General features: G+C 33.8%; 1 protein-coding gene across 1 annotated transcript in view; it reads right to left on the bottom strand.

Annotated features, from left to right (window-relative positions):
- Window positions 1–442: 442 nt before the first annotated feature.
- LOC108508138 (diacylglycerol kinase beta-like) overlaps window positions 443–21,463 on the bottom strand; it is a gene marked incomplete at its 3' end in the record, with an annotated part of 108,979 nt that continues 87,958 nt past the window's right edge. The window contains exons 15-18 of the mRNA XM_017836705.1: window positions 15,638–15,670; window positions 11,854–11,970; window positions 7,402–7,475; window positions 443–517 (exon numbers count right to left, since the gene is read on the bottom strand). Coding sequence (XP_017692194.1) covers window positions 443–517; window positions 7,402–7,475; window positions 11,854–11,970; window positions 15,638–15,670 — 299 coding nt within the window. The remainder of the gene's footprint in view (window positions 518–7,401; window positions 7,476–11,853; window positions 11,971–15,637; window positions 15,671–21,463) is intronic.

The raw sequence follows: 21,463 nt of genomic DNA, 5'->3' as shown, positions 1-21,463 counted from the left end.
AACTTGAAACAACAATCTACATCTGACATGTACGAGAATAGATATATATGTACACCATGTATACATATTACAGACACATGTATGTGCACTTGTGTGTCTGTGTAAAAGAACTGGATGTGCTGCAGGTCTTGAGTCTTTGAGGCTGCTTGATATTTATAACATAGAAGTAACTCCCACAGGAACTTAGGTTGCTGATATAGTAGAAATAGAATGAAATTTATCCCACAGTTTTTACAGAGTACTGCATGGTTTTCAGTAAAACATATGAGATGTAGCTTTATTTGTAGATGTAAACAAATAATACCTATACATTTCTGCAGCCATTCAGAGATCTGCAGTGTTGATACATTCCAAACATGCTATATGTACTTCAGTCTGTTCATTTGATTATGTAGCATTTTATTAAATGAGTTCCTGGTAATAATATTAACTGTAGACTTACCCTGGCATTGGTCCATTTCCAGAAAGACTATAAACTTGACGAGGATTTAAAAGGTACTGAAATTTTCTATAAATTCTGAGGAGGTAAAAGATACAAGGAGAAAATATTTACTTACATGTTTGGAATTTTTTTTTAAACCTATCAAATGAAAGAATTAAAGAAGTTAACACATATTAAAATTATTTGAACCGCAGGATCTCGTTTAAACAAAAAAAATCAAATAATTGAACACAGCAATTATAATTCAGATATACAGTGTATTTTGGGGCATAAAATTGAGACAGAAGTGCTACAAGGTATCTAAAATTCAAATACTGCATATAGATAGAAAAAATAGGATAAGGGGGTATAATGACACGAGAAAAGGTGAGTCAAAAAAGCATTTCAAAAAGTGAATTGATTCCTATTAAAGTAACTCCACGGCAAAGGAGAGATTTCTTCCTGAAATTTATTGCTAACACTAAATTACAAGTATAATTAATTGCAAAAGCAAATTGGCTTTGCCACCCATCAAAAATGTCCCCATGGAATGAACAACATTCTGAGAAAGTAAGGCTATGGTCAACTACAATTCCTCAGGATTACATTTAAATGGAAAGAAAATAAAAAATATTTGAAACCACTTTTTAACTTAAATTACACATATTTGAAAATTATCTGAATAATAGGAAGGAATTATTGATACAGCACGAAAAGTATTGTCCTATCCCATAAGGGACCCTTTTTGCTGTCTCACCCTCAGCAAATATTTCCTCAAAACTGTAATTTTAGAAATTTGAGGTTATTTGTCCTGAAAGTATAACAGACATTTTGTTTCTTCATTACAAATATTAGAAATGTAATTTCCTACATTGACTATAATGTGGTAGCTGATTCACTTCTTACAAAGAAACAAAGAGTTGGAGTTCAGAATGAATAAATATATACCTGGGATCTACGGCAATAGTTTAAATTATAAACCCCTCTGTCTTGCCTTTAATTTTAATGTCTCTATCCTTAAGCTAATTAATATTTAAATGTTTTTAAGAAAGCATTAATTTTTCCACTGAAATATTTCTTCCTTTCTATTTAATGGCTTAAATAAAATAGAAGCAAACTAAGAGCTGAATTTTAGGCTAAAATGTCCACATTTTCAAATACAGCACAATAAAACTGTCTAGACACAATCTATGTGCACATTGAGGGATTTTTGTTTTATATTATTTTTTTAAGAGCAATGCATAATTTATCAGTCTAGGTGGAAGACAAGTATGTAAAAATACTGAATACAAACAAATTCATAATTATCTCTAAAATTGCCAAATTGGAACATTTTCTTAACTTTTGAATTATTTAGTGATATCAGCTTCTTCACAAAGCATTTTATTAAAGTACACTCACACAATCTACTCCTGATGCCATTCCTGACAGAAAAAGTCAATATCCTTGCTAGTTTCACTTAGCGAGGATGCACACACCATTGTCAGTGGCTGTGATGATGATTAAATCAGACCTTTGACAATGGATTTACAAAACAATATATATATTTCCATTTGCAGCATATTACCAATGCAAAAGGAGAGTTTTCTAGTTAGTATGTGTAATTTGCTTCTCACAGACATATAGGATTTAACCTGGACAAAGGTGCTGGTAATTTAATTTGTGTAGCTGATCATAAGTTCATGAACACTATTGTTATGAGGTCCCAAAGATTTAAGAGTTATTTGCCTAAAGTTTGGTGCTACAAACATACTAGCCAGTACCTACACTCACAATACTATTGTCAGGTAACAGTGAAATGCTATAAAAGCCTTCTTAATAAAGAGGGCGCCAAGTTTCTCTACTCAAAACCCAGAATTCCAACTGCAGTAATGAAGAGATTACACTGAATCATACTTGACTCAGTGCATACCATTCATAGGTACTAGCTGAACATCAATTCCACCTAATCATTCTATAACGGCACGCTGCAAATGACACCTCAAGCTTTAAGTTATTATAATTCATTTATGTATTCTAATATGTGTAAAATTAATAAATTGATGGTTTGGTTCCATTCATACATTCTACCAAAAAAAGAGGAAGACACCATCTATAAATGTTTGCCTTCACAGTAAACTGTAACTAGACCTACAGGGTGCCATGTGCAAGCCCAGGAAATGGACAATATTTGAGCGTGGGTTTACATCTACAGTAGCAAACAACCTACTGAAACTGAGATGTCTCCCCATGTCTTTCTTTCACATGTAAGGAGGGAATTGGATGTGGTTTGCTTGTGACTAGATATTTGTGCTGACAAGGCCATGAGGAGGTGTGACGGGAAATGCCCCAAAAGACATTTTTGTGATGGAGTGCATTTCAATGAACAAAGGCAGTTCATGAAATTACCACTTGTCAACAAACAGTTGTGCTTCTGTAACCACTTTTGGGGTTATTCTGTGATCTGGAAAACTAGATAGATTCAATTTAAAACACAAATCCTTGGAAAAGTTTCTTCATTGTCATTTTTCCCTTCACTAAAATCATGCCCATGATCTCATATAAACCTCAAAATACTCCACACTAGTATAACTGAGGAGGCAGAAAATTACATCAGGAGTGGCCAAAGGGGCTGGGATTATTGGCTTTTAACAGCCTTGTTGCTGAAGAAAATACTTTTGAGTGCACCTTAGGCTGAGTTAGACTGAGCTGTCTTCTAAAGTGGCAATTCAAAACTGGCATGAAATTGTCTACACTGCGGAAAAAGTTGACCATTGCAGTAACTTGTGCCACAACTGGGGGATTCAGTCATCCAGGGGCTGACTATTCAAGATCTGGTCACTATAGGCTTACTTTAACCCTAAATTCAGAGAAGAAAGGACTCCTCCCCAAAATTAAAAGAATACTAGTGATCTGCTCTTCCAGACATACAAAGTTTGAAAAAGACAATTTGAAACAGCTTTTACATTTTGTCTCAATGCTAAATGAAAGCTCAGAAAGCCAGATTAATCAGAGGGTAGGAGGGAAGAGCTACTATCAACCAAAGTTATTTGAAAACAGCAAAGGTTAAAGATATCAACCTGTACTGCACAGACACTGAATGTGGAGTCAGCAGGAAACACCAGTGTACGGAAGTTGATCTACAGTGCATCCAACCGCACATTTGTCAAGGAAACAATTGTTTAAACTCACCTGCTGGTCAGGCAAATAAACTGGAAAAGTGAGAAGTGGAAATCAAAGTAATGAGTATGGCAAAACAACAGCATGATTTAGAAGGACTCTTATGTGAGAAACATTACCCTTAACAACGGCCTTTAGATGCACTATATATTCTTTGTATATTCTTTCTGTTGAAAGAAACTATTTTGTCAGTGATGTACTAAATATGTACATTCTATTCACAGATTATTGAAAATTGTTGCCTTGATTAGTCAGATTGTAAGTGCAGACATCCTGCATTGATAGGATGAAATGCATGTCCTGCCATTTTTTTCATGCACAATCATGTACAATCACTGAAAACATGTTACAGTTTGATGTAGCCTGAGGAACACACTTGACTGCGTTTGATGAACTCCTGTCCAATCTCATGCTCGGTTAAAATGTATTTCTGGTAAGTGAAAGGCTTAAACTATTCAACTTCAATTCTATTTTTCTACTTTCTTCTTAATAAACATTGACTTATATTTTTGTTATATTGTAAACATATGTATTGTCTATTGAACAAAATAATTTAAGACCAAATCACTGTAAATAAAGTTTTGTTTCACATGATGGGCAATAAATGTTAACCTCTCAGTCAAGAAGAAAGTATAAATGGGTTATTGTTATAGTTCTTTGTTTTGCAAATACCATTGGTCTTTAAAACAGAAACCTATTCAGGAATAACATGCTATTTATCACTACACATTCTGCAAAACTCTCACTTTCTAATGGAATCAATGTTTTAAAATTTATTGATAAAGTCACTAGACATGATTTTACAGAATGTATTTTTTATTTTCTGAATGCACTTTTTCCACACATCCATTCGTTTCCCACCATAACTGTTCCAACATTCAAAAACTAAAACTAAAGTACCTAACTTTTTTTACCTTAAAGTGATCCTCAGTTCTTTTCCTTTGCATTTGAGAGATTTGAAAAAAATTACAAAATACAAAAGGAAATGGCAGAGTATTACTGGGGGAGTGTATTTACTCAATTGGTTATCACATGGATGCATACACTCTCTCCAAGTCTAAGGGCAATGAAATGGGCTGGGTTACCATATGGCAAGGCATAAAATCTCATACAGGGAACTGTGGGAACACTAGAGTCTTGACAGTCTGCAATAACCTTTCTGTGTTCAATGAAAGTCAATTAGAAATCATAACTTTATTCATCATGACCTCTCAAATACAGAAAATCGTAAGTAAAGACAGACGAATAGCTTTTGTTAAAAGATTGCCTTAATCCAAATGAGTCAAAATAATGAAAATTTCTCATCTACAAAAATTAGAATGTTGTGGGCTAGGTTTGTTTTATTTTTTTTGCTTTCACTACTGTGGAAATCTTACTTTTGTTACAGTTTATCCTCTACTTCTAGCCTCTCAATACCTGACCAAATTACAGAATTGCTATAATCAAAAAACTTGACTTGTATCACCGTAACTATGCATTTTGCAAAGTAATTTATGTCTTCAAATGTCCTGTGATTTTACTTTCCACAACATATAACTGGCACAAAATTGGAAGGCAGGAAAAATATAGGATTCCTCTCTTTCTGGTTACTGACTGTAAAGCAGAGAAAAGTCAAAAAGTTAAATATTATCGTTCCCTGAGAAAGTTTTTATCCCTTAGATTAAATATTCAAACTGATATGCACTCCTAACATCTTCATTTTATAATTTTGTTACTGGTATTGATATGAAACATTAACACCTAAAAGACAGGGGGGGAACCCCCTTCTCACTAAATAGTCCATATGTGGACTTTTTTAACCTTTTTGAATCTGCCTTTAGATTTAACCATGAGATATTATCTCCTGCTGGTGAATGACCTGAGATATGTTTACATGACCATGCAGTTGACCTTTAGATGTGCTTCCCTTAACACACAAATATTGAGCACAACCTCGACACATTAGTATGCAATTTAACATATTGTGTGTGTGTGTGTGTGTGTGTGCAGTATCAAAGCCACTTTAGGAGGTTCTTATATTTTACTATACTCAGATGCTGATGCCTGCCCTCATGCTATACACTTCATTGTGTAATGACACTTGTAGATAATGGTGTTAGCAAATGAAGTGTGCATAAGGCATTCATCTTTAAAATTCAAATAATTCCTGTGACCTGTTTGGCCTCAGTAACAGTTTCATTGACATAACCTGTGAAGTGTTAGACTGTAATGCATGAATGGGAATAGGAGCCTGGGATGGAGATCAGGTTTTAAACTTGCTTTTACCCCAGAGAACATCTAACATTAAATGACATCCCTCATGCACTAAGCCCATTCAGATAGTAACACTTGAGACCAATTATGAGCTGGGAACTGAAAGCTGTGAAACAGCATTTGATTAAATTGTTTCTAGGCTATAACTAACTATGTAAGTGCAGCTCTCTAACCTGCCTCTCACTTACATAATTGCAGACTGGATCTCTGATCTACTCATTTCATGTAAGTACTATAAAAGAGTCAAACTGAGTGCTAGTGCAGATTACCTTCCACAACATCCCTAACTGCACAGTAGACCAGAGCTACCTCACACTGCTATTGTGTCTAAAACATGAATGCTCAAGATGGCTCACAGTTCTGTTTTGATTGCAAAGCCATGTTCTTGAAACATTTAGAATTAATCTTTTAGATCATTAACTGCCTTTGACACGCCTAGTTGAGATCTAGGTATACCACTCCAGGGATTATATAGTCAGCTCCCAAATGATAACCTGTTCTCTCAGAGGCCTTCGAATACCTTTTTGTTTAAATGCTCTTCAGCTCTGAGAATTACCCTAACATCTACTCTGCAGGATTTTGTCACTTTTGAGAGCTTACTTTTGGGGCCTCTTATGGGGACAAGCTAGGGAAAGCTGACCCACTTGTAGTTTACTTTCTTGGTTCCAAGCTTTAGAATCCCACTGGATCCCTCCTATTTTGCTTTGGGTTACCCATATCACCTGCTACCCACAGGTGTCATCTTCAGCCGTAATCTTTTTTAAGACTTGAAAGTTACAGCACCAACATGGTAAGCTAGGCTATAAAAATTTAGGGATTTATGTGATTATCAAAAATGGCCATATTGTTAGCATCTGTGATTCTGAAACACACTCAGGAAAAACTATTTAGGGGGTAACTAATGCAGCATTCCTCCCTGAGTTTGACGGACTGAGTAGGAGGAAAATGCTCCTTACTTTATCATGTCTCCAATACAGTAACACTTAAAGTAATAAACTAGACATTTTGAATTTAAATGAATGTAATTACTGACATATGTAAAGTTATTATGTCTCTTAAGTTTGTGTGACTGGACTTTAACTGGATTGTTAGAATGCTTACCATCTAAGAAAATCAAAAGATTTCTTTGTAGGAAATCTTATGGAGAGGGATGAGAGCCTCTACTACTAAATGTTTAAAAAGCAAGTCATACATTAGAAAATGAAATACCATTTCTAATTTAAATTACTGGCCTGTCTGTAAAATCATTACATAGATTAAAAGAAAACTGTCAGCAATTCAAAGTTTCAATGCAAAATATAACAACTCACATCTTCATGCAAATCCCACAAACCCAGGCACTGAATATAGCTACTTCTTTCAATTTGAAACAAAACTGTTCTATAGACCTAATTCTAGTTTGTAACTGTGGAATTTATTTCTACAGGGATATAGGATGTTCAAATGTGAGGCATAACAGTATAAAATGTCGGATTTTTTTCTCATGTACAAACTTTTAAAATTCTCTCACAGAGATCAGAATAAAGAAAGAGAGAGGAAAAAAAAAAGAAAAAAGAAAAAAACCTTACCTTTCTCCTTGTTTCCCACCACTTTTAGGATTGACAAAAACTAAAAGTGGATGAGTGCCTGGAACTGGAGTGATCTAAAAGAAGGGAATAACACAGCCACTCATTAATGCTGTGTGTTGCATTCATTTTTTCCTATAGTAGACAGAAAACAAAAAGCTTAATGCAAACTCTATGTTATGCTATGTAATCCAGCTGGAAGCAATACTGTAATTTGCAATAATCCTCACTTCATTAATTTGTCAAAACTTGCAAGTGACTTCTCTTTTAATGCTATTTGTTTTACAGTTGTGGTACCATTCAAACCCATAATTCCACTGTAATATTGATATATATATATATATATACACACATATACATATATATGTATATGTTTCATTTAAAGTTTTCTTCTCTACTGATGGATGTAACACAGGCATGACTTATTCTGACAGTAATTTCCTATGGAAAAAAGCTAGGAAGAAATTGTATTTTGGACTGAGAAATGACACTCTACTATGAAGGTCAAATATAGCTATATGGAATTTTAAACTTGACAGAATAATTTTTATTTTTTTTAAATTACAGAAACCTGCAGTATTTGATAAGACATGAAATCACACACTTTCTAAAATGTGGCAACCATAACAATAAAGAGTTCCTCTAAACACCTGAGAAAGCTAAACATAAAATAACACAGGAGAAACCATGTAGAAGAAGGGCAAGCCTGAAGAAAAGAATGTTGAGGAGGATATACTGCAGGAGACAATTATTTCTAACAATTCTTTTTTTAATTCTTTTGTAAAGGGAAAGTTTTACACATTCATATTAATATTTAGCTTTACAAACTAACACCTTCCTTGTAAGTAATAGTGTTATTCTATTTTTTCAGACACTCTGATATGTTTGTGTTCACTGCCTTTACTCCACAGACTTGAACATAAAAAAATGACATCTCTCTCTAATACCTGTTTTAAACCAATCAACTAGACTATTCATATTAAAAATTATCACTTTTAGACATAAATCAACTCCAGAATGTTTGAAAGTATATTAAGAGTTCAAAGTCAACACCTCCAAAGTCATGCACTAACAACTTCAGGGATGAAGCTTAGACCATCTCTGTTTCAAAATGATACATTGAAAGGCCTTGCTCCAAATCCTTATTCATAACTCCTGAAATAACAAAATCTCTTCAGCTGAAGATTTCATAAAATGCAATTTAAGGCAGAACCTGAGAAACTTTATAGCTAAGAAGTCTTACAGGCATCCTATAGACATAGTCATATAATCCTACAGGCATCTAAAAGCACTTTTCTTTTAGTAGGAATTGTTAAGCACTAGTGTGTCAACTCCACTCATGATTTCAAAAACAATAAAATCAAATTTGTTCCAATATATTCAAAAAATAATGGAAAACTCCACAAACCCAGTGGAATTAAACTCAGCATAAAACCAACTCAGTATTACCTTCTGGCACAGTAAAGTGCTGCATGTTGAAACATACATCAAATTGCAGAATACAGTGAAGTTTGTCATATATTTAATTTTTATCTACTCTTTTAATCAATTTTAGTTATTTAGCCAATTCCCATGATGTTTGTTCCTGTGAACTAAGTGTAAACCAATGGTGCTCATTGTGACAGAGATGGAATACCTACTGAAATCCCTTAGGACGCAGGTTAATTAATGAGACTCATCCTAAGGTTATACATGATCTATTACTTCCTCTAATTAGAAATAATAATCCTGATCATTATGCTGGTTAGCTAGAAAGAAGCAAGATGAATGTGCTTAACTATGATTAATTGTCTTTTAGTAGTGCAGACCTCCACTGCCACTAAGTTATCTGCTCACTGCTGTCTGATGGAAAGAAGGTTTGGTCTTGATACTTTTCTCAACAAAAGCTAAATGATGGACTTATTTCTATTTTAAATCTTTTATTTCAAGACTCAACCATATTATTACAAGCAGAAGGTTTTGAATCATCAAAATGCCCAAAAAACCTAATAACTAGTGTGTATTCCACTCGGTTTCAAAATAAATTTTAACTAATTTTTTACAGATTTTCCAAATTACTTTTCCAGATAACATATAGTATTTTTATATAATAAAAATGCAACTAAAGATTTAGACTAAATTGGTGAACATTGTCAAGCCTTAAACTAGCATGATTTAAAGGCAATCTCCATGAAGTTATAGGACAAGTGACTTAGAGTAAAAAGAAAAAGAAATAAGCGGTGGACCGTTTATATATACTTTCTCCCATATTGAAAACAGAGGTCTAATAGGAGTAATACGAAGATCTATGTTACCTTGGGAACTTAAATCATAAACAAATGCAATTAACACACTGATTAAGTTTTATGAAAACTATCCTTGCTTACTGAAAATCATTAAAATGAGACCATGCCAGCAGAATCAGACCATGCCAGATATGGGAGAATTAGAGTACTACACTTTGATCAGATACAGAAGTTTTTTCTCTAGACCATCTTTAGGAAAAATGCTAACATTAATTAACAGTGATATTTATGGCACCTTACATCTTTGTGAAAATAGTCGTAAAATTATACAATCTGTGAGTGAAAAAAACCCTAACATTCTCATTGATCCATCCTTTCGCTATGGTATCCTTCAAGATCCACTCAGCCCTCACAATAATTAGGTCTTAATATTATTACCAGTCAAAAATGTAGTATTTGAGGCTAAGATGAATTCCTGTTACTCAAAACAAATTTAATCCAATAGAGAAAAACAAAGACCGTGGTATAATCAGCAAATTAGGGCCATCACTAATTATTCACAGAATTATTTCTAATGTTATCACCATGATTACCAATACTGTATCATGTACTACATTACAAATGTCTCATTACAAAAAAATACCATGCACTTCAAAAACCACCTCAGATCCATTCAATAATAATTCTACCATCTTAGTCTGCACTCTCTTTTTCTCCATCTCAAGCATAATAAATAAAAGCAATGATGAATCCTAGGCTTTCAATTCATCATGGAGAGAAAATATAGAACATAAGTTTTGGATCACACTGACAAACTTATAGAAAATCTTGTGACCTAATTACCTTAAAGGAGAACATTTAATAATTTAAGGTTGTGTGTGCAAGAGTTAGTCATGCTAGGAGTTGCTGTTTTGAACAGACCAAGTACTATATCTCAGGCACTGCATAACATGAGTGGAAAACAGACACTTGAAAAAGAGCTGAAAATAAACTACGCCCATAAGTAAAGATGTTTCTCTATCCAGAACAGTTTGGTTCAATGGAATTGCATGTATATCACCCAAAAGTTAGAACACTCCATGCATTTTCTTTAGCACCAATTTATTAGTCACACTGTGCCTTATTAGAACTTGAGCTTTCTGTCAATTAATACTCTGGTCTTTTTGCTCCATGGTTTGGCACAGACAATCTGGATGGCAATGAAGCCTGTGAGAATGATAAGTACAGGAAGAGAATCTTGAAAGCAATAGATATGATTGCTGTAATGTCCTACTACACCATCAATGGAGAAGCCATGTGACTGCATAGATTTTAGGGTTTGTTTTCTGGGTTTGGGATTAGTTTGGGGTTTTTTTTCTTTTCCTTATGTTGTCATAACAAGAATGTTTCACTAACCTAAAACAATGAAACAATAAAATAAGCTTTCCTATACTGACACAATAAGGTATATCTTGAAATAATTATGATGCATAAAGAAATTTATATATGGTAAGGGAATCTTTTCACTGAAGCTCAACATATCAAAAGATAGAAATAACAGACAACTACATAAATTATTATCACATTGTTATCATGATGATAATTTAATTCCTGAGGAAATCAAGCAGCAGCATCATGCATGTGAACACTAATTTCACTCAAAACTACTCTTAGTACTACTCAGAAGTTCAGGCAGAACTTCTGGCATTCCTGTAAGCCACTGCCCTAAAATAGCTCATCACACACACACAGGTTTTTCTTTCAAGCAGAAAACCTTCAATTTTTATTACAGATATTGCTAGTAATGAAAACACTTTGCTTCTCTCCATTGTTAATGCCAATATGCCAAATACGCTACACAAATTACACCCTTGAAGTTTACTCAATCTACTAATTAACAGGTCCAAATGAGAAAACTGAACAGTTATCAAGACATAGATTCATAAAGTAAATTTACAGAACACTGTATGACAGATACCAAAACAAACTAGTTCAGTTTCATCCTACAGTAGAAGTGACTTAGTCTTCCCTACCCCTTAATTTCTTGGGAAATCCTAACACTGACATGAGAAGCAGATTTGCATCACAGGATTCCTGAATCAATGGAAGAATTTACCTACTGCATTTTTAAAATATGTAAAAGTGAAATATTAGAAGAGTGAATGTATATTTCACTTTAAAGATTTCTCAGTCTATCATTGTCTTCATACCTACAAGCACCTGCTTCAAATTAAAATAACAATAATCACACCTGAAGACCTTGTCCATCTACAGTGACAGAATTTGCTCTTTGCATTTTGCTCCGTTCTCCCAGTTTGTTCATTTGCTGGGGGCAACTCTTTTCTTTTTTCACTGTTGCCTGTCTTTCCTTGAAAAAAGAAGAGAAAAGGAGAAAATTGAACATTTTAACACATTATATATACAACTGCATTTTATACAACTGTAATTGAGACTGTACCTCCACACAGTTGCTTTTTGACTAGTGAGTAATGTCAGATTCTGCTTTAATGGAAATGAGATCCCAGTCAAGTTAATACACAATGTTTGGCCACTTCACATAATATCTATCTATGTGCCTGGACATTTCATAATGACTAGGCAATAGATGGATTAAAAGTGTTTAGTCACAATACAAACTAATGTAATGATGTGAAAAGATAATCTGACATTACCAGGGTGGCATTCTGAAACTTGAAAGCAAATCATACAATGTAATTGATAAGAGATCAGTAATTTATCAAAATTTCATCCTAACTGCCAGCAGAGGTTAAATGCTCCAAAGTACTTTTCCACTTTGGCAAAATATACCTGGTCTAAATGTACCATAATCAATTGGCTGAGTGGCTTTTTTATAAAACATGTATTTTGTATCAGACGGAAAACAGAATCTACCTCAGATTCTAAGCTGTTGGCAACTTTTGCTGCTGATATACAGCAGAATGAGATGGTTATTTGAAAGAGGAAAGCTCAGAAGTATGTTGCTGTAATCATATTTTCAACTATTATCAGGCCATTTCAGAAAACTCTGAATAGAAAAAAAAAATCCTTGTTCTTTCTATCTCATTCTATTTATAAACTGTACCCAGCATGTCCTTTTAGATTGTCCAAAAAATGTACCATAAATTAAGACAGCAGATGTTTATAAAATAGAATTGATGTCCCCAATCCCAACTGCACCCCAGCCACCTTCCTCACTTCACAAGTGCGAAGAGGCTTTAAACTAGTGAGGGGAATGGGCTGGCACAAAGCTGCTGCACTAGAAAGTAGCATGAAGGACTCTCCTGCACCCCCTGCAACTGCATTCAGTAAGCAGTTCATTGTTCCATACCAGGCCAAACCCATCTCTATGCTACCTCTGATAATGCCTTAGGGATTGCACTAGCAATTAATCCACAAAACTCTTTCTGGAGCAGTTTTTACTGGTAAAAAACATTGACACAGATTCTTGAGCAGGAAGGGAATAACTCCCAGCTTAACACAGATGTGAATCATGACCATTTTTATACCATCTTTAGTTTCTTTAAGTTTGGAGACTGACACAGACTCAGTCTAGTCCTGATGCAAATAGTGATGCAGGTCAGCCCAGGCTGCTTTGGGTAGCCAGGTGCTGTGGCAATCTGATTACATTTTGTATAAAAGAACTGACAAACCTATGCCACAGGAAAAAATGAAAGTAGGATATCTCTGCACAAATTCCTGTATGCAGTGAGATGACTAGGAGGTTAGTTAACTGAGCTCTTGGATGCTTTGAGTAACTCGATTAGTTCAAGAGCAGGTCCAAGAGTCTAGACTACAATATCATTCATTCTTTATAGAGAAAATGGTAGAAACAATTAGAATGGTAGAAACACCTCAGCCCTAACCTTTAAAACACAGACAAACTCTGTACATATCACTGCCTAAGAAATCATCAACTCTGTATTTACTTATTGATGATTATTTAGAAAGTAGAACTACGATGAGGCACCCACAGTAACATTTTTGAACTAAAACAAATCATTATTGCACAATGGTATTGGTTAATGCCAAGGATACTTGGCATTAAGTAAGATACTTCAGTATGAAGGAATCTTTACACTTCATTTCATATTTAAGAAGCTCCTTTGGGGTTTTAAACAACTTTGTGAATAACTACCCTTAAAAGACACTACCTTATAAAAAGTAAGTATACCATGTTAAACAGGATTTTACATGGTGGACAAAACTGGCTCATGAATAATGTAACATCTTCAAAAATCAAAGCAGAGGTCATTAAAGCAGAGAAACAGCTAGTAAAAATGCTGATTTCTAACAGAGATCAGAAATGGAGAGCAAATTTTTAAAACTTTAGGAAAATCTCAAGGTAAAGAAGATGTTTGTGATAATTCAAAGGAAAAGGTAACAGAAAGGAATAGATCCAGCACATTGAGTTTATGCATTTAGGAAGGTTAAAAAAAAACATTGTTCAAAAAAGGTCTATTTATAAAGTGTAACACTAAAACTCTTCTTGCATATATCATGCTGTTATTTAGCGGAAAAGTATTTATACACTGCTGAGAACAGTACTCAAACCTGCTGGTTTTAATCACTCAAATGCAAAATGCAGTAACAATTACCTAAAGCAAAGTTTTGGATATTGGGGTTTTTGTTCCAGCATGATACAAATAGCAGCAAATACCCTCAGCTGGCTTGGCCCTATGACTGCTGCATTATTATAGAAGCAACATTCCTTCTCCAATTTATATTTCCTGTCCCATAAGCAAAACTACTGCTTGACTCACAAAGACAACACAAGATTAAACTATGTACCTTACACAATATGAAGGAAAAAGTATCCTGATAATACAGAATTGTCTAGTGTTTTAATAAAATAATCAAAGATGGATATCTGACCTTATTATCATTGAACCTCTGCTTTCTTCACTGGTGATTTTTGAAGAAAGTACAAATAAAGTATTTTGTATCACCCATCTTATATGAGTATGATACCACAATAAATGTCACCACCTCTACCAACAGTGGTCTCTGAAAAATTTCTAAAGAAGCTGATAGGAGGTTCTAGATTTCCTAGAGTTATATATCCTATAATTTTTCTATATGTATCACCCTAAGCGAGGATCTGACACAGCTTGTATGACATAATAATGTGTATTATAATTCCAATGAATATATCTATTAATGAAACACAAAAAGATTTACCACTTCCTTAAAAAAATCTATTTTAAATATTCTTGCATAAACTCTTTGTTTTATACATGGAATCAAAAACTGACTTTGAATATCTTACTTTTGGGAACTATAATATTACTATAACATTACTAAGCTATCAGAGGGTGTCGGAAACTAAACAATGTAATTTTTAAATGAGAAAAGAACAACTTAATAAAATCATCTGTGGATAACAGCTTACAAATTCTAACAACGTTAAGAAAAAATTGTCCTTCAGTAATAAAATGGTTTTATAATTTGCAAAAATTTATCTTTCAAGGTGAGAAATGTTTCTATAACAGTTGTGCTGTATTTAATATCTTGCTAAATAAAGCATACAAAATGATCATTGTATCTGTGAACCATTTTGTTTAGTGGACATGCATGAGGTTGATAGAGATACAGAATACACCAGTTTAGATTTTATTGTACATTTTGATGGCTCAGAGAATCAAGCTTTTCTGTTCTTTGGGTATGTGTCAGAGCACATACCTTTCAAAATTGTAATTACCACAACAAAAATTTTTTCCACCCGTTTTTGCACCTCTCATGCCTGATTTTCTCCCCTTGAATTCCCACTTTGCAGTCAATAGCCATTAACTGGAGCTTCTATCATTCAGGATTGCTCCAGAGAGATCACTGTCAGATAAGAACTACTCAATTGCGTATATCTCATATTTATCCAAATAAGAAAATAATTGATAAATGACACTGCCTTTCAAATAATAACAGAGAATGTAATATCTAGATTTTCAGTTCAGCCCCAAAATGCACTTCATAGCAAAAAGAATGTACAATATCATGATCTGTTAGTACTCGTGTGTTCATGGATGCCTCCCGTTACGCACCTCAGGGAGCAAACCTCCTAAAGTGGGAAGCGTCTGTTGGAAAAAGAGAATGTTAGGCTGCAACACTGAACAGCTGTGATGGCAAAGGGCATGGACAATGTTCATAAGGAATGTTACCTTTCAGCAGTTTGTACTTAACAACAAACATACACGGTGCTTTTTTTTTACACATTTGCACAAGCATACTCTCCCAATGTTTTGGCTGTAATTTTAACAATTTATATTCTGGAAAGTATGTGTGGGATCATTTTAGCACCAGCTAAAAATATTAGAAAACCTGAGGACTTTATTCTTTTGAATAGCAAAAAGTGATACTTGCTACCTGGGGAGTTTTTTTATTTTATATTTCAAGTCTTTGAATCCTCATGCAAATCAAGGAATCTTGATTAAAAAAGCCACCTCCTGCTACAACTACTCTTTCCTTTTATAGCAGTACAGTCTTTTCCTTTACATAAAACACTATCATCCTCTACTGTAGCTGTTAGAATAAAATAGATGAATAGTAACTAAAGGCTTACTAAATAGTTACCTCTTTACATTTTAACTGCTGACATTGCTGGGACAACGAAGTAAAAATTCCTTTTATCACCTTGTCTTTTGATCAATAACTGTAAATCTATTTTTCAGGATTATTTCCTACACAGCTGAAATGATTTAAAGCAATTTATTTTATAACATGAAACTACAATTTACTTATGCATTTAACAGGATTGCAAAGTCATTAGTGAATGGTTAATAACATCACACAGTTTGTCAAGGAACCACTGCAAATTTGAGATTTCTTCTGTATGATATTTACTTCTTTTATAATATGTACATTCAGACGGAGCATACACCCTACTTGGGGATGGGGGTGCATAAGGAGACAACCAAATTTTATGTTAATAAGAATAAACTGAAAGAGTTATTTTAAAAAAATCTTATTTTAGAACTCCAAAACTTGAACTGGAAAGATATTGATCAGGGAAACTTGGTCACAGAAGATCAGATGGAATTAACAGAATACCATGTAAAGATATTCTCAAATGTTTGCAGGATGAAGGCCGTGGAAGTTTAAATATGTGACTTGAATACCAAACTGATGCTTTGGGATCTTTTTTAAGAAACTTGGAGGAAGGTTACTTCATTATTCCTTAGAGCTATTTTGTTTAATGACATGGGAATCTCCAAGGATATAATAATAATAACAATAGATTATTATTAATATTAGAATAATAATATTAGAATAAGTAGTCCCAGACTGCAATTTTTTAAACATATATGGCATTCAAGACCCTGCTTACAAAAATCCCATTCCACACAATTTCTGTTCATAGTTACGCAAGAACCAAATAATAAAAAACCCCCACATCACCACAACCCCAAAACCATGGGGAGCAATCTATCTGCAATATCTATTAGACATCACATCCAAGTAACTGCGATTCAGATGTGCTAAAATATTTTGAAAATTTCCTTTTTAAATTCTCCACATTTCCAGCTTTAACCCTGTGTACATGCTAATTAAAAGGGCCAGTATTAGGACACCACATTATACTGTCTTGAAGGTTAATAGGGCTGTGGCACAATACTCAGCTCTACATCCACAGGCAGAAAAAGTCATCCTGTGGACAAGATTATCAACTAATTCTCTAGCAAAAATACTGTCCAGTGAGCTGCACATGCGCATACTATAAAGGAAAGATAAGACTTCTAATTCATTTGAGAGCTGTCTTGTTAGAAACATTTGCAGCTAAGAAAAAAAAGCCTTCAATCAGAAGGCGGCATTTTGCGACCCTAATACTAGTGGCCAAAATACATGCAAAAAGACAATGCTGGTATGGAGACAAGGTCATTTAAGAATACCTTCTAAAACTGCTGACTGCAAGACTTGTTCCTTATTCTAAACAAGCAACGACTATGTGATAACTTTATATATATACTTTGTTTTGCTTGTTTAGTTTATCTAAATAAAGATGTAAAGAATTACATATCAAATCAAGTCTTTCTCATTTAGGATTACGGCCTTAGTTCATTCAGTTGTCTAAAGACAACTTGCCTTATATCTTGTGTTGATTCAATATATGCATCAACATGCAACAACAGCAGGGCCCAAGATTTTTAACTTGATTTACAACTCAAAATGAACTTGGGCTATAGCACCTGATTATATACACTGTCCAAGAAAGAAAAAAGTTTCTGAAAAGAATTTTGAAAATAAAACCATGTTAAACTCCAATGGGAGAGAATATAAGGAATAAACCTAGGGACAGACTGTAGTGATGAGTTGTGGGCAGGCAACCAGATATAACTTAAAATGATTGAATGGCTGCCATTTCAGTTTATCAGCATCTTATTATTTTAACATTGAACAGTGTTTGTCGAACAGATAATTAGTTAGGAAGATACATTTTCCTCCAGGGCAATTATTAATTTCCTTCTGACTTCAAAGAAATGAAAAAGCTCTTAGTGTAGATAAGTACACCATTATATTTCAAGTCTGATTTAGATTCTCAGAGAACTGACGTTGCAATATGATACACAACTGAAAAGGAAAAAAGTGGTTTGTTTTGTTTTTTAAATCTGTTTCAATCACTATGTCATTATTTAATATTTAACAACCAGATTTAAATTCAACTACCCCCCCACTCCACCCCAAGCACTATATTCAATGAACTGTAGGTTTTCTATAGTATCTTTGTTCAGAAATCCAGAATAAGGCTAGTACTCAACTTCAAAGGATTGAGTTGCCTGTAAAGATGCTTACACACTGCACTGACTTTCTCTGTTCCGTGTTGAGCTTGGATTCAGCTGAGCTAAAACTGATCTCTAATATTATAAAAACAGAAGAATCATTTTAGGATTAAAAACTGGAAAAGGGATTAAGAAAGCTCATTCTTCAACCAGCCACTGCTAATTCCCTTTTTCTCTCTCTACAACTCTGCTTTCCCATATGAGTAGCATCTACATACCTCACAGAAAAACAGTATTAGTAAAACATATTACCAGACATGGAAAAAATATCTATTGAACAATGTTGCAATTATAATATTGCCATTAGCTATTCTATGTATTATCTCTAAATACCGAATAGTCAAAGAAAATTCTTAAACAGTATTTTCAACTTTAATTCTGTATTACTTTTTTGCCAGCATGTCAATATGCTATATTTACACAAAAATTTGAAGCTACAGATTATAAAGTAGTTGCACAAGGCATATTTCCTAGGTAAAACATTTGTAATCTGCTGTGTATGTTGGTTTATGTGCCTAAATAGAACTAGTTATAAACAAAAGATTTTTGACCATTTAAGTTTTTGGACAATAAAATGCCAAACAAAACCAAACTGGAATCGGACTGAATTTATTCTTAAATGATTTTGTCCTAAAAAGTTGTAATAACTTCACTACAGAAAAGAAAAGTCAAATTCATTCACAAGAGGAAAGAAACAAAATGTGAGTTGTTTTAAACTTATCATGATGACCCATTTTTCCCAGAATGCAAAACAATCAAGTTGAAAATTAAAACATAAGGAAATGGACTCAATTTTAAATTTTATTTCTTTAATTTCTCGCCTTCAGTATTATTTCAGAGCCTCCACCTTTAAAATAAACTGGTTACTACGGAGACAGTGGTAATTGCCACATAGTAATGCTCATATTGTAAGCAGAGTACCTTATGTTTTTCAATTTATACCATAATTTTCTTTTTGTTCCAAAATTAGCAGTTTTAATCATAGTTTTCAAAACCAATGTTAGAAATCAAGTGAAAAACAGTTTATTGTAAAACTCACATAAACAACAGGAGGATCAAAATCATCATGCATTATGGAATAAATACACATCTATTAAATAGTAAGTTTTTATTGGTTGGTTCGTCACTAACCAAGGCTGTATCTATTTTGGTGGGAAATTGAAAATCTAATTATCTTTCTACAAACATAAATATGAATTAGAACATGCTACGTGTTCATCAATAAATGGAGCAAAGTAAAGGCAGGCATGAAAAGAAAAAGCAAAAATGCATTTTTCCCTTTCTACCTTATAAAGGGGGTGGGGGAGAGAACCTGTATCATGAGCAGAGACCAATCTTTTTTTCTTCACTACTCACTCATCTCATTCCAATACCCAGTTTTTAACCTGGTTATGATCTAATTCTGAGCTCTTGGTAGGCTAGGATTCAATTGAGTTAAAGATTTTTAAACTCACTGCCAGTCAACCTTATCATGAACTTTCATTATGTGCATATAATTAATTGGGTCCAATGAACAATATCAGCACTGAGTTATAGACTTTTTCCCCCCACCATATAATTAGAATATAATTACCCACAGGATATCAGAATGATGCAAAACCTTTCCTCTAAATGTGCCCTCATTAGGAAACAAGTCTCAATGTACATTTATTCAATCAGTATGAATTAATTAAAATGTTACTGAAATAAAAGAGAGTAACATTAAAGTGTATCTGACATCTATTAAAAGACTATCACTTGAGATCTGCACACACGGTTTATAACAAAACTCATTTAACTTGAACAAAAAACTTCACCATACAACAAGCCTTATATACGGTAAACAGAAAAGTAAAACAGACTAGTTTTAAAGTTGACAGGATACATTTTACTAAAACATTTACAATTACTGCAGTGAGATATTAAAAATCTTTGTAAGACATTGAATCTAGACAGATATGTCATGCTTTCATTATGTACACAGTATCAATTCTGTGAGTTTCCCCGTTGTTTCATTTTCAGCTGATGATGCTTATCATATTTAAGAATAACATTTGATAAATTCTATTTTGTGCAGTTTTGAAGATGGGAGCCCCTTTATTTACCATCTAACTTTCAGATGACCAGGCATCTCGGTTCTCTCTCCAGCCATTAGGAGTTACTCTATTTTAGAGAAATCTCTCCTATGTCTAAAGAGATCCTAAATGAGTAGTCGAGAATAGACACCTGAACTGAGATGGCTGTGTTTAGGGGAGTGTCACCCTTTGTGATATTACAATCTGGAAGGGTACTTTTTTAATCTATTTTTCACAGTTGAAATAGTGATTTTGGACATTAATGGATACCTAGGAAATGGAAAAACTGAGATGATATGGACCTGAACAACAAATTGCAGCTTAGAGATCAGTTTGGCAGCACTGGTATAGTACATGGTGCTGTGAAATGCAATTCATGAAAAAAGTCCTTTATCTCTGTAGAAATCATTGAGGCTGGACTTCACAAGAACTGAAGAAATGAGACATGAGACATGTTGGATAAAAAAGGCAAAAGTATGAATGTCCTTAGTTTTGCAAAAGAGAAAAGATGAGAGGGATTTAGCCTGTACTCTTGAAGGAAAACTTATGAGAAGGCATCTTGCAGAGATGAACTCTGCAATTTTCTGGAAGAAATCTGGACTTTCAAAGTTACAGATGGTAAGCAGGGCCAACAGGTTTCGGAGATCAAAGATACAAGATTTTTCATCTTGCTATTTTCCCACAACTCCTATAACCTATTCTGTGGGAGAAGAAAATACATTCCTCTCTGACACCTCAAAATACTCAAGGATAAGCCTAGTACGGCAAGCATTGTGGTTATCTACTTTTATTTACATTTCACATAAACGTAGCATTGCAAGAATTTTATTGCTCATCTGATTATTGAATCTAAATCTGTGTCTTAGTTGAAAGACCCTTACACTGTCAGGTATATCAGATTTGATATGTCTAAACACAGAATTTTTATTATCAAACACTTATGTTTAGACAATTTTGACAAAGATATATTCATTGGTTTTGCTGTCATTATTGAGAGTGCTGGTTCACATACATTGAAGTATTACCTTTCTCAAAAGGA

The sequence above is a fragment of the Lepidothrix coronata genome, unplaced genomic scaffold, assembly GCF_001604755.1.
Source record: "Lepidothrix coronata isolate B3197 unplaced genomic scaffold, Lepidothrix_coronata-1.0 Scaffold282, whole genome shotgun sequence".
NCBI lineage: Eukaryota > Metazoa > Chordata > Aves > Passeriformes > Pipridae > Lepidothrix > Lepidothrix coronata.
This window is presented reverse-complemented; position numbering and strand designations above follow the sequence as displayed.